This window comes from Xenopus tropicalis, chromosome 7 (assembly GCF_000004195.4).
Source record: "Xenopus tropicalis strain Nigerian chromosome 7, UCB_Xtro_10.0, whole genome shotgun sequence".
Taxonomy (NCBI): Eukaryota; Metazoa; Chordata; class Amphibia; order Anura; family Pipidae; genus Xenopus; species Xenopus tropicalis.
The window spans coordinates 74785785-74799683 of NC_030683.2; the positions used below are offsets into that span (position 1 = coordinate 74785785).

The following is a 13899-nucleotide window of genomic DNA, read 5'->3' on the forward strand; positions in this document are numbered from 1 at the left end:
GTCATGTAAAGGAGGTATTTTACACATGTTGCATTGTCTCCTCTTATGCGCTTTGATCATTCCTCTTAGCAAGTTAATTGGCAGTCACAGTTACAAGGAAATTGTATAATTATTAACAGCTGATAGATCCTTGTTGCCATGGCTCTAAGGCTGTAACCAGCTTAAATAGCCATCTCAGATCAGTACCTAGGGACCTATAGCAAAACTAGTCCTCTTCTTCTGCATATAGTACTCATTTCATTTTCAATAATAACAGTGTCTATTTAGAAAAGTTATGGATTTACAAAAGCGGCTGAATGGAGCACAGCAAAAAATGTTTTATTTCTGTAAAGTCATCTAATAGCAGAGTGACAGCAAATGTATCTGAAAGAATAATCAAAGGTACAATATTGTCATGCTGTTTCATAAAAACATAAAGTCACAGTTGCAACGTCATAACCATAAATCCGTTACAGTTGTGACAATTCACATACTGTATAGTGGCTAATGTATCCCTAACTAAAACTAGCAGTGCTGTCCAATGTTTTACATGTAGTGAGCCCATTATTTCACACACAGTCTGTTTGAGGGCCAGATTTGTATTAAAGCTGTTATGTCATACAATAAAGTCTATAGAGCCCTTAAACTACTCTTCAAAATATGAATGTACATTAAATGTTCCCTACAGGTCATGTTGATCATTTTTCGCTGATAGGGCTGCTTTTGTAAGTAATTGTTCCTTGAAGTCCCTAAACCTGACTGTTTTGCCAACCTGACTGTCCCTTCTCAGCCTGTCAGTTATAGTTTCTAATGCTAACAACCTCCTGCTGCTGCTGCATAAATAGGGCATCCCCCTCATAGAGGAACACTGGGAATCAAATTAGTAATGAAAAAGCATCAGACAAGTATTTTAAGGCAAAATGATAAATAGCATGTAAAGACAGTGTTATGGTAGATGTGAAAAAAGGTTTAATTTCTGTTGTGTCTTTTCATTGGAGGGCAGCATCCAGCCTACAGGCCTCCATTTGAACAGCCCTGTTATAAGGGATATACAGTATATATATATATCCAATCTATAGAAAGCACTCACGGCAAAGGTGTCCAAAAAGTCAATCATTTATTTAAACATACTATGATAGTATGTTTAAATAAATGATTGACTTTTTGGACACCTAATCTAACATGTATAAAGGCAGATGTGAACAGTGACCTTGGTGACTTTTAAATGACTATGGGGATTGTCTACATCAGCAGTTGCAGTGGGCAACTTGCACTTTCCCTGCAAAGAGTAGTACCTAAAACCACTTTCATTTAAAGTACTTTCATCAAAATATGCTCTTCGTACTACTATGTAGTTGCACTCTATGCCACTCAGTCCTTCCTGCCTTCCGTTCCAAACCAAGTGCTGCTGCGCCCTTTTGACACAAGGGAATCCTAAAGCTACTGCCACCTCACCGGGGCAGACACTCCAGGGCTCCTTTAGTGCTTTACATCAATAGGTGCAGCGTACCTGCCCCTAAAGAATTGGGTGCGAACATCTAGGAATGATGTCAGAGGCCTTTCATGAAATTGAATAGCAGCAATAAAACTGCAGGCTCACAGAGAAACAGTATTTTGGCTCTTGGGGTCAGTGACACCCTTTCAAAAGCTGGGAAGAGGCAGAAGAGGTAGGGAAATAATTCAAACACCATAAAAAAATAAAAATCAAGCTCAGTTGTAAGGTTTGCAAGAATAAAACCTTACAAGACTGTCATTACTTTCCATTCTATCAGATAAGTGTTGTCCAACTGGTGGCCCCTGTGTGGTCCCCCACCTGTCTCGCTGCTATGGCTGCTTACCTTAGTGCAAGCTTTAAATGGTATCAGTGCTGAAATTAACTGGCCCCCTGCATGGTTCACACCTCAGATTCAGGATGTAATCCCCCTGTATTGTTTAAAAATGTAATCCCCTGTACTATACACACCTTTTAGTCCCTGCATTGTTCTCCCCCTGCAGTGTTCATTACTTAGCCTCAGACTGTGAGCGCCCACACTGTTCACCTGTTCACACCTCAGACAAACTGTAGGAGCAGTGCCAGCATTGTGTCATTGTATGTATTGCCTGCCCTATGCTGCCGGTGTGTGCCATATTCTGCCTGCCCTATGCTGCCTGTGTGTACCAAACTCTGCCTGCCCTATGCTGCCTGTGTGTACCATACTATGTCTGTCCTTTGCTGTCTGTGTGTGCCCTACTATGCCTGCCCTACCCTGCCTGCGTGCCATACTCTGCCTGCCCTATGCTGCCTGTGTGTGCCATACCCTGCCTGCCCTATTCTGCCTGTGTGTACCAAACTCTGCCTGCCCTATGCCCTGTAAGTAATTATGTGATTGGGCTTGAGCATCAACCATTTGAGTTTTTGCTGCCCTACCACCATCAATGTGGGCATGGTCTTAAAAACTTGGGTGTGGCTTGAAGTTGGTGCAGTGTAAAAAAAGGGAGTGGTCAAAACTGGTTTCCATTAGAGGCCCTCCACCATGTAGGCCAGAAAAATTCCAGCCCTTAGTACCACAGAAGTTGGACAGTCCTGTTCCAGATTATTTGGGCAAGAATTTCCAATGTAGCCTCTGATATGCTGTTGGGGTGTGAAGATTTAGCCAAAAGTAATTCATTCATGTAGAACTGCATTTAGATTTGGATTTCTTACTTTTAAGTGTTATTTTGATATCTAGGTGTCAGGGAGCTGCTATCTTGCTCCCTTTCCTTTGTTCTGCTGATCGGCTGCTGGGGGGAAAGGGAGGGGGAGATATCACTCCAACTTGCAGCACAGCAGTAAAATGTGACTGAAGTTTATCAGATCACAGGTCACATGGTTGTGGCACCCTGGGAAATGAAGAATAGGGCTAGCTCCATGTGAAATTTCAAAATTAAATATAAAAAAATCTGTTTGCGCTTTTAAACAATGATTTTCAATGCAGATTTCTGCTGGAGAAGCTCTATTAAGTGATGTGTTTTGAAACATGTTTTCCCATGTCAGTATTCCTTTAAAAACATCCCAGGGGTCACTCCCCACCCAACAAAAGGAATTAAATGCTTTACAGTATGTTATTGTGGTGTAACATTGCCCAGCTTATCTGCACCCAAAACAATGAAGCCCAGCCTGGCTTAAAATTATATTATATTTAGGATAAATGACAAGCGATTGCACCCAAACTATTAGTCACTGCTGGAGAAACATTGCTCATCTCCCCGTGTGCCCTAAGGAGCAAAAGCAACTGTAATTATGTCCCACTACAGAATTTTTCTGAATCCTGTGAGAACACCTATTCAAAGGCCTTTAAGCATTTTCAGACTGAAAAAATGGCATGTTTGTGAAGGATCAGTAAAAATGATTCTAACTTGGAAATGACTTAAGCTTTATGTATTACAAATACAGTATGATTAACTGTACAAATAATATTAGACATCTTTGCTGTCCCTGTACCATACATGTAATAACAAATAAGTTCTGTACACACTGGGCATATTTCATAAATTTCCTATTTCATTTCAAATACTGCTATAAATAATTTTAGGATAATTGTATTTGTGCATCACAATCACAGTCAGACGCGTAAATGAGAAACTACTCTTGCCAGGGTATAGTTATTTTTATCCCAGGTGCTGACATGAACTCTCCAAGAATTATTATTGGCTCATCTCTTTCTATCTTTAGCTTCAGATCATTGCTTTTCAAACTGGCCCAAACTTGTTGGAGATGTGGAAAATGAATTAAGCTTATTCTCAGGGATAATGAGCCTAATTATGTTGAAGAGGACCGTTTAGAAGAGGAAATTAATTTTCAAGACACACAAATGAATTTTAAGGAAAATACAACAGAATTACCTCTAGGTGTCACCAATTTCATTTTATAATGAGAATAAAACTGCAGATTACAAATTGCAGATATTCTATAAAGGTATGGGATCCATTATCCAGAACGCTCGGAATTATGGTAAAACCATCCGCCATAGACTTCATTTTAATCAAATCATTTTTTTCTCTGTAATAATAAAACAATACCCTGTACTTAATCCCAACTAAGATATAATTAAGCCTTATTGGAGGAAAAAAAACAAACCTATTGGGTTTATTTAAGGATTTTTTAGAAGATAAGGTATGGAGATCCAAATTACAGAAAGACCTCTTAGGCCATATCTGTAGGGGGTTATGTATGTTTTTAATGGACTGAAATAAAATTGTTAACTTATCAGTGGCTTTTTGAGACGTTTTCTTAGTTGTTATATCCCTCAGTGATCACTAGGGGGTGTTCTCCATATGCCACATTTTATAGTGTTTATTTTTCATAGTACCTCTCTTCTTTTTAAAATTCTTTTTTTACAGAAAGACCCCTTATCTAGAAAACCCCAGGTCCTGAGCATCCTGGATTACAGGTCCCATACCTGTATAATTGTTATTTATTTCAAAGCGTATTAGCCAACATTTGCTTTAAAAAGGTAAATGAATTACATATGTATAATGTGTAGCACAAAGCTTTCAGCACAACAAATCTGTCGTTAGAGGAAAGCAATCCCGCACATGGAGATGTAGATTCAAACAAGGTCTCTAATTGAGGGGTGGGTTCACTTTCTAAATGATCTTCTGAATGTGAGGTCCCTCATGACAATGAATATAACCAATTGAACGCTGGTGTGATTGCACCAAATCAGTCAAAACTGTAATTAGATCTGAAAATGACATGTATCGTGTCAGTGCACAACCTAGGTGTGCATGGTCATGTAGTTATTTTAGCACAGCCATGCATTATATATATGTTTTTTTCTATAATGTTAATTGATTTTCAGAAATATATTGTCATATTTTTTAAAACCTCAAAATAACAGGGTACATAAACAAAAGAAGAAAATACAACAGTCCTCGTAGCTCCTTCTTGAATTATAGAAGAGCAGACAAACAGTTTTGAGAATAGCTCCACTTTGAGGAAATCTTTCCATAGCTGGCGTGCTTCTTGAATTTCTCTCTTCTCTGAAAGCTCTTTTGGCATTGCCAATTCATATTCTACATTGCTGGTAATTTTGTTAATTATTTGAGATATATTTGGTTTATTTTGTTTTTCTAGCAGACTTTCTCTAGTGCTTTTTTTTGGTAGATTATTGTATACATTTAGTAGCATGGCTTCAGGAGTCATATCAATTCCACTAAGGATAACGGAAGTTATCAAGCCACAATATATATATTTTTAAGTCTACTTTTTAAAGGAAAACAAAAGCCTAAAAGTGAATATGGCTATAGACGCTACATTTTATATGTTGGACTTACTGTGCCACCTTTCCCCTTTCTAACTCTGGACAGGGGGGCAGGTTGTGGCATCGCAAGGGGAGGGGTCGGTGACATCACAAAGCAGCGTTATGACATGGCGGTCTGCAGATCGCCCCATCAATCTTGGAGAGTCCTGTCTGGTTTTCTTAATTTGGAAACCCGGGCAGGCAGTTTTGACCCAGACAGCTCTTCTGAAAACTGGACAGATAGCAACCCTACTGTACCAGCAGAGAGCTTCAGTAGCTCTATAAAAGTAATGATCCAAACATTCCAGCTTGCCATGGAACTTTGGCCACCTTTTAAATGTCAGTGGCACTGCACATGCTCAATATGCTTTGACCAGCTCTTAGGGTGGGTTGCCAGAAATCATCAAGTAAAAAATGAGGTTTGGCTGCAATAGAAGCGGACGCTACAGGACATATAATTACATTTTGTAAAATGCACTGTTTTATGAGATGCAACAAAGAGAGTTCACCCAGCACACCCTTACCTCCTCCAACAATTCTTACTCGGTGCACAGCCCAGAGAGTCGGCACTCCCAGCACAGTCCAGCAGAAAATAGTTGACCGGCCCAAGTGTTGTAGCCCCACTTGCATTACACTCATTGTGCCAGTCAACTATTTTTTGCTGGACTATTTTATGAGATGTCATGGAAATGAATCTGAATTAAATACTAAATATCCTTGTATAGTGACTTTTATTACAAATATACAGTATATTGTGTGCCTGTCCCAAAGCTCAGTAACTGACAGCAGCACAGAGCATGTGCAGTGATCAGCAGAAAAGAAGATGGGGAGCTTCTGGGGCATCTATGGGAGGCACAGATCTTCCCTGCTAAAGGGCTGTGGTTACCTTGGCTGGGACAGAAAGAATAAAAGGTGAAGTTTTTCTAGGCAAGTTGTTTGTTCAGCTCTAGTTCTATTTTAATTATCCACAGTAAGAATAATTGTATATAAATTTAAAATTGTATATAAAATTATAAAGTCATTTTACCGTATATAGAAAGAGTGAAACAATATGTATGTGTGTTATTGGCCATCAACAGGTAATGAACTGATAAAACATTTGTCTTGCTGACAATTACTGAAAAATAAATATTAACACAAACATGAGGAAACAGCAGTCAATATATTGATTGCAAAGAAAATGTTTTTATTTATGTACAACCAAAGAATTCTGTATGTAAAATCTGTAAAATGGTGATTAACCCCTGAAGTACCTAAGGGTTATGGCACACTAGGCTTTTAGACGCTGCTACTCAAAATAGCAGCCCTTAGATCAAGAGCTGTTTGCAGGTTTCTAGTATATCCACCACCTGAGATTGTTGCCCTAATCGTACGATAAATTTCTAGCAAAGGAAAGATGTTTTGTGATTTCTGATTGCTGTCGAGGGGACATGACCTGCAGTAATCCCCAATGTATTGACTAATGCTACTGAGTAGTGATTATCAAAATGCCTAGCAAACAATAGCCCTAATACAATTATGCTATGTGTAAAATCATTTAAACATCTTCTGTCTTTAAAATAGCAGCATGTGGGCTGATCCTGCCAGCAAAGTATTCTAAATTGATCCAGGCTCCTCTTGCAGGTAAAACGACAATCACATTTCAGTGTAGCTGCAATAGATAAGAATACTGGGTGTGAGTTACGGTATTTTGCTATTGAGGAGTTATTGTGAATACATACTTTAAACGCCATGCAAAAATGAACAGAATCATATTGGCAACAGTAATTCCTGCTCAGGACATAAAGGGAGAAAGTAGTTCTGTATAAAAGCACATAACCCAGTTGCATTTTTGAAAAATCACACAATTTTCCATCTATGAAAGCTGTGTAGTAGCAGTTTTATGTTCATTTAACGGTTTCAAGCAAACATATAAGTGACTACTTTTATGGGCTTATTGATTCGTTTTTTAGCCTGTGAATTTGAGTTTGTTTTCTAAACCAAATAAACTTGCATACTGAAAGCTCACAAATTTATTCATAAGGAAAACTCGTTTGAATAAAAAAAAACCTTGAATATCACAAATTTTTTAAGCTGTAAAAACTTGAAAAATTTGAGTTTGAGACAATGGCTTGACTTTGCCTATGTCAACTCCCATTGACTTCTACAGAAATTCGCAAGCTTTTAGAGGGTGGATTTTTACATTCAGTTTTTTGCACTTAATAAATACCCGATATTCAAGTTTTTTCTAACCATAACACCAATTTTGAATTTTTAAGTAAAAAAAAAAAAAACGCTAATCAAGGGAAAAAAAAAATCAAACTCAGCCATTGATAAATTACCCCCTTAGTGTCTCACAAAAAAGAAAAACAAAACAAGTTTTTATTATGCAAGTTTATTGTCCACATGTAGCTTGACTACTATAGTGGCTTCACTATTAAAGGAGATGTAAAGGTAAAATCACTGGGGGAGGGTGGGTCAATTGTTAGGTATTCTTCAGTAGTCTAATAGTTAATCTACTTCCCCAGGCTGGTGCTCCTCTTCTTTAAAGAATGCATTGGCCCAGGATACTTTTATTTGAGCCCATAGATATAGATATTTTCAATGCTGTAAAGTGCTGTGAAGTTGTATAGCCATTTTTTTTTTTAAAGGTCACATTAAAAATAGTGGTTAAGACTTCATACAGAAATAGATTAATCAAGTTCCTAGCAGGTACATAAGAATATATCAACTGAGGTAAACCAGGCATTTAGGCAGAGTGAGAAAAGACCAAAGAAAAGAAGTAATGTATTCTTATTGCTATTGTTTAAATATGGTTTGTATTATTATTGTTTCATTTTAACTTAACCAAATTTCTAAGCCTGTCTTCATCATTGTACATGGATAGCAATGGCCAGAGGTACACTAAACTTCTATCATTATTCTTTTTGTAAAGTAAAGTAAAATGACCACCGCTTCTCTGTAAAACCGCCATCAGAGTTATTGTGAAAAGTAACCTTGCTCTTTCATTTTGCACAGGCCTGAAATATCCAGGGAGGTAGGGCTGGTTTAAGGGAATGGGTGTGAAAAATGTCCTATGAAAGATATTTAGGGGCATATTTGTTATAGGGTGTAAGCCTATATCACTGGTGATGTTGCTCATAGCAACCAATCGGCAATTAGAAGTTTGGAAACAAAAGCAAAGATATGATTGGTTGCTATGGGCAACATCACCAGTGATAATGGCATACACACCATAATAAATATACCCCTTATACTTATGTAACTGCTGCATATAAACTTTAAATATTGATAAATTTCAATCATACACATACAAAAGGTATATGTCACTTCATCCAAAATTATTCATATGTGAACGCATTACATGGCAACTATGCGCATGCAGTGTGCAGGTGTAATATATTATATTCACAAATACACTGTTCCTATATGTTTAGTGTACAAGAATGCATTAGTAAATAAGGGGTTTAGTGTAGATCTAGATACATTCCAGTAGCTATAAGCTTGTAAAGCAATACAGTCAGTATTTCAAGTATCAAAGGACATACTTTAAAGTCATGCTGTTAGTTAGAAAAGGGTTAGGTTGCAACTTGCCAGGCTCTTCCTTTATAAAAGTGGTTTTCCTAGCCAGCATACAAATCAAGTTTAAGTGTATGCTGCTTGTTATTACCTTATTATAAACCGTGATTAATGGGAACCTAACCTACTCCTAACAATTTATTACTTTTAGGCCCAGTACTCAGGTTTGCCTAGCCACATCACTTCCACTTCCCCAGTAGAACCTTTTAAACTGCAGAACTGCAAGGGATTGATGGCAGCTGCCATGCTGTGGGAAGGATGCTCTGATGCGGTGTATTGGGGCTAGAAGTGAAATGAATTGCTAATTATTCTATGGACATGACAAGCTGTACTAGTCTGAATCTTAGTTGCGATACTCCGGTACCATGACCTTGCTCTGACTAATGGTCTGTATTCTGGCCATAAATGCCATTCTGCAAAAATTACTCCATGTAAGCATAAGCGCTATTTTAATTATTTTCATCAAAAGCAAGCAAAGAAGAGAGAATCATTGTAAAAATCACATCTTGCTGCTGGTATTAGCATATGATTGTCTTATGCAGTCCAAAGAGGTTTTCTTAATACATTTGATTTATTGCTTTTATGTTCATGCTTGGTTAGGGATTTTTCAGGTATGTGGTTACTACAAAGCCTCCGTATCTTGTTAATAACACAACTATAAAAAGTCATTGTTAGTAAAATTAGTAATTTGTTAATAAAAGTTAACTGCTAGAAAAAAAACTTAATAAAGAATTTAATAGCATTTTACTCTCATATATACAGGGCTGTTTTTATATATAGACACCTGAGGGCCTTGTGCCTAGGGTGCCAGCTTTTGGAGTGTAGCCTTGAGTGCCTATATATAAAATTGTTCTTTTTAAAAAAAAAAAAAAAAAAATTAAAATTAAAAACTTCCACCACAGAGTTCCTAAGGAAATCTGGCAACGGAGCTGGGGGGGTGAGTGGTTTGCACCGGGCAAGCCATCGCCAACCCACCACCTACCGATGTGGTGTCACATACACGTTGCATATGACGTCACTTCTGTGACATAGGGGGCACATTTAGGTCCAATGATTAGGGTGCCACCCAACCCAAATACAGCCCTGAATGTGTGTTTCACACACATTGTAAATACACAGGCTTTACATCTGAAAAATCTGATCACCAAAGAGATGAAGCAATAAATCAGTCTGATTTTCAGATTCCAAAACAGGTAGCTTAGGAAAGCTCATATTGCAAACTAAACATTATATACTCACAACACATTGGAAATCTTAACTACTCCAGAGAATTACTTTGGGTTAATGTCAGACTATTGCTATAAAACATGGTGGAAAATATTTGTTTAAAACATTACAAATTCACAAAAAAAAATAATCTAGAAGTAATTTTTTTGTACTTAATGCACATTTTTTTTTTTTTTAACAAAACAGAAATACATGGTTAGGAGCATGTTCAAATAAAAAAAAAACCAAAAACCACATTACAAAGAAAGGAAATGCCTATAAACTAAGAAACATTAATAGTTATTCTACTATATAACCTGTGTGATCACGGATCTATAAAGGATTTCTGTTGAAGAAACCATAGTATCTGCTAGTAAGTATCTTATGAATTACAAATTCTAATTGAACATTTATAAAAGAATTGACAAATAATTCATTTGTATAATTTCTGCATCAGTATATTACTTGGAGCCATGCAAAGTCTATCATATTTCTTGAGCTACTGTTTGTGACAACAGAAAGGGAAACTGAGAATCAACCCCTACGTTTGCATCAGCCTTTCCCTGTGCCAGCACTCAGATGGACTGGACTGCTGCTCTTAAACACGTAACTGCTTTTCAGCTCACAAATCTGCTCCGTGTCTCTGCATCTGGGCTGATGCAGTGGCCTCAGATGCAGGCCCAGGGAAATGCCAGTGCCAGCATAGGGGTTGATTCTTGGCCCATCTGGCATTAGACAAAGACGCCCCTTTAAGTCAGTGGTGAAACCTTACCCTGTATCCTGCACACCATTTATCTACAGAATGAGAACAATAAAAGAGAAACTGGCAAAAGCAGAGCAAATAAGATTATTACTTATAAATTTATATATATATATCAGGAAGTTGGACAGCTTACAGACACACAAGGAGATTACTCGCCACAATAAATCTCTTCTACCGCAGGTGACTCATCTCCTCCAAATGCTTTCTCACCGGCAATAAAGTAAATTGCCAATGGGAAAACATACATGGTGCTTTGTTTTTCTGAAGTTTCCTTATGAGGCAGATTCAGAAGCCTGTCCCGTGGAATTGTATTTAGTTATGTTGAGAATGTTAAGAAGGTCTCCCTGAGCAGGGCACAGAGGAGGAAGTCTACCCATCTGTGTAATGAACTCCCAGAAGGCAGGGGGATTGTGTTTGCCACTGCAAGGAGAAGACTGACCCTTGGACCAAGTGACTTAGATTTTCTTACTGGTAATCCACAAGGGGCCCAGTTAGAAACTAGCAAATGAATGGAATATATATTTGATGCGATGATTGAATAAACGGACTGTTTATACATTTATTGCTTGAGTGCTTTCTTCAGATCTGATCAGATGGCAATATTGAAATAAACATTGAGTTTTTAAGCTAAGACCCTGGAGTACGCTTACTAGTTGTTGAATATATATATATATATATATATCAAGTCTGTAGACAAATTCTTTATTGGATCTCCAAATCTAAAATATATGTATATATAAGTAATTTAAAGGTGCTAAGAAAAAACAGAAATAACCATGTAATAGGCAGACATCTTTAAAAATGCTTGTTTCTTTTTGTGTGTTAGTATATATATTTTTGTTATCGTTTTACAACTGGATGTTACACTATACTGACTATATTAGTCTCCGATAGCTTCCATGCCTAACTAGATATTAGATTTAGCTTACCATGTATTTATTGGACCTGTCAGGAGGATGTCTATCCACACACTGGACATGAAAAGAGCAGCTTTATTTCAAAATAAAGCACTCAGGTTTTCAATGTTGCAGTAGTTGTCTGGTAACATAATTATAGCACAATATATTGTAAAACCACTGAGGGGCAGTATGCTAATCTCAATGGTCAGTTGAGTGCATTCTTTCCATGTTTAAAAAAAAAAAAAAAAAAACCCAGCCCAAGCTACTATATGTATGATGTACAATATGTACGATGCATCTTTTATCTCCTTTCTCATACCCCGCCCTAGGCAGGACTAATGCATAGTTTTGTACTTCTGCCATATTTACTATACTTTGCACACGCCCGGTTTTAATGATACCTGGGGAGTAGATAAACAGCTTTATGTCATGTATTACTATGTAAACCTGTCTACCCAAAGACATGTATCCTATTTTTTTACTGTGATTACTACATTAGGCTAAACCAAAGTATGCTTATGTATTAAAGGCTATCATTCAACCTCATATAGCTGTACTCTTTGGTCATCTAAATAACAATTACAGCCAAAACCACCTACTAAAAGCAAAAAAATGTTTCACCTTTTTCTCATGCCTCCACATAGTGTCCTTATTTCCTTATATACCAAGCGTACCAACAACTGCAAAGAAAAATATTACATTATATTAAATTATACTATGCCTACTAAAATTAATATCTTAAAATTATACACAATAATAATTTACTATACAACATCAAAATGCTTATGTGCAATAACTACAATAAATTGAAGTCATTAAACAGCTGTAACACTAATGGGCTTATTTATCAGTTTTCAAGTTTGTGAATTCGTGTTTGTTTTTCTAAACTGAACTCACATATCGAATGCGCGCTTATTTATTCATAAGGAAAACTCAATTGAACAAAAAACTTCTAGTTTTTAAAACATAATTCAAATTTCAGTTTTTTTAGTACAAAAAAAAATTGAATAGTTTAAATGTGCAAAACATCAAACATCTCACCAATCTTTCCACATGGTGTCGCGGTCACTCACATAATCATCCAAAAAATGTTAAGTGAAATGCACGTTCAAGACGTTCAGAAAATCTAACACTCAAAGAAGTAGGCTGGAAATGCTACACCTTTTGGTTTTGGCAGAATAAGCCCAGGGGCCACAGTTTACCAATGAGAATCTATCCATCTACTATTCTGCTGAATCACAGCACATGCGCTGAGCTACTATTAGTTACCTGAGCTTAGGGACTGACTTACAATATAAAAATAATATCTAATTCACCAAACTGGAGTAAGAGATCCCTCAGTATTCATGAGCACCATGCCTTAGGGCTACTACAAACAATTTAAACATTAAAATAAAGAATTGATTAAATAGGACATGGGAAAGGCACTGCTATATTTGACAGTTTTCTGGAAAATGGCTTTGCAAGTAATACATCTCATAGCTGTATCTACATATACTGTAATTGTTACTAGTTTCAGCAGTTTGTGAATTTTTCAGCAAAGCGAAATGGGACAGATTCGCTCCTCACTAGTTAGCTACAATTGAGGGCACTAAAAGTAATTTTAGCAGGACATTTAAAATGCATGCTTTAAATATACATAGGATTTTTTTTACGCTTCAAGTCTTTACCTAATACAAAATAAGAACAGCCAGCAGGATTTTAAATTTGTTATGTAATAAAACAAGAATATTATGAAACATACCAAACATGCACAAATATCAGCTGCTATTAACATGTAGAAGACATAGTTCCACCCTCTTGAAGAGAGAACACCTGCAAGTGAAGGTCCTAGAGCAGCACCTAAGGGAGACCAATACAGTATTAAGAAAAATATGTTTTGTGAATCCTCCACTTAATACAAGGCATACCGGTGACTGTAGTGACAGCCGGCACAAGCTGGTAGTGACAGGTGGAGTACCAACTCTGTTTTTTAGTTCTTATTTTTGACCAGTGCTCCAATAGTCACTGCCAGATCTGAAAAAAGCTTTTCCCATACATCTCCAAGGGAAAAATGGTCAGATTGTTAATATATTATAACCGTTTCCACTCCCCATGAGCCATCACCCTTATGGAAAATGTGTGACTGCAGAAACATCAGCACAGCTCTTTAGAATACGAAAATACCCCTTGTGTATGGGCACAGAAATCTCAGCATACTAAATATAGACACTAAAATTGTGAAAGACCAATA

The 13899-nt window shown here is 37.0% G+C and overlaps 1 protein-coding gene across 2 annotated transcripts in view; it reads right to left on the bottom strand.

Annotated features, from left to right (window-relative positions):
• Positions 1–6403: 6403 nt before the first annotated feature.
• The window catches only part of slc37a2 (solute carrier family 37 (glucose-6-phosphate transporter), member 2), a 34754-nt gene continuing 27258 nt past the window's right edge, over positions 6404–13899 (bottom strand). Inside the window, 3 exon segments of one of the 2 annotated variants that reach the window (NM_001011395.1) lie at positions 6404–6891; positions 12288–12346; positions 13411–13508. In NM_001011395.1, coding sequence (NP_001011395.1) covers positions 6876–6891; positions 12288–12346; positions 13411–13508 — 173 coding nt within the window. In that variant the 3' untranslated portion in view covers positions 6404–6875. 2 annotated transcript variants of the gene reach the window in all.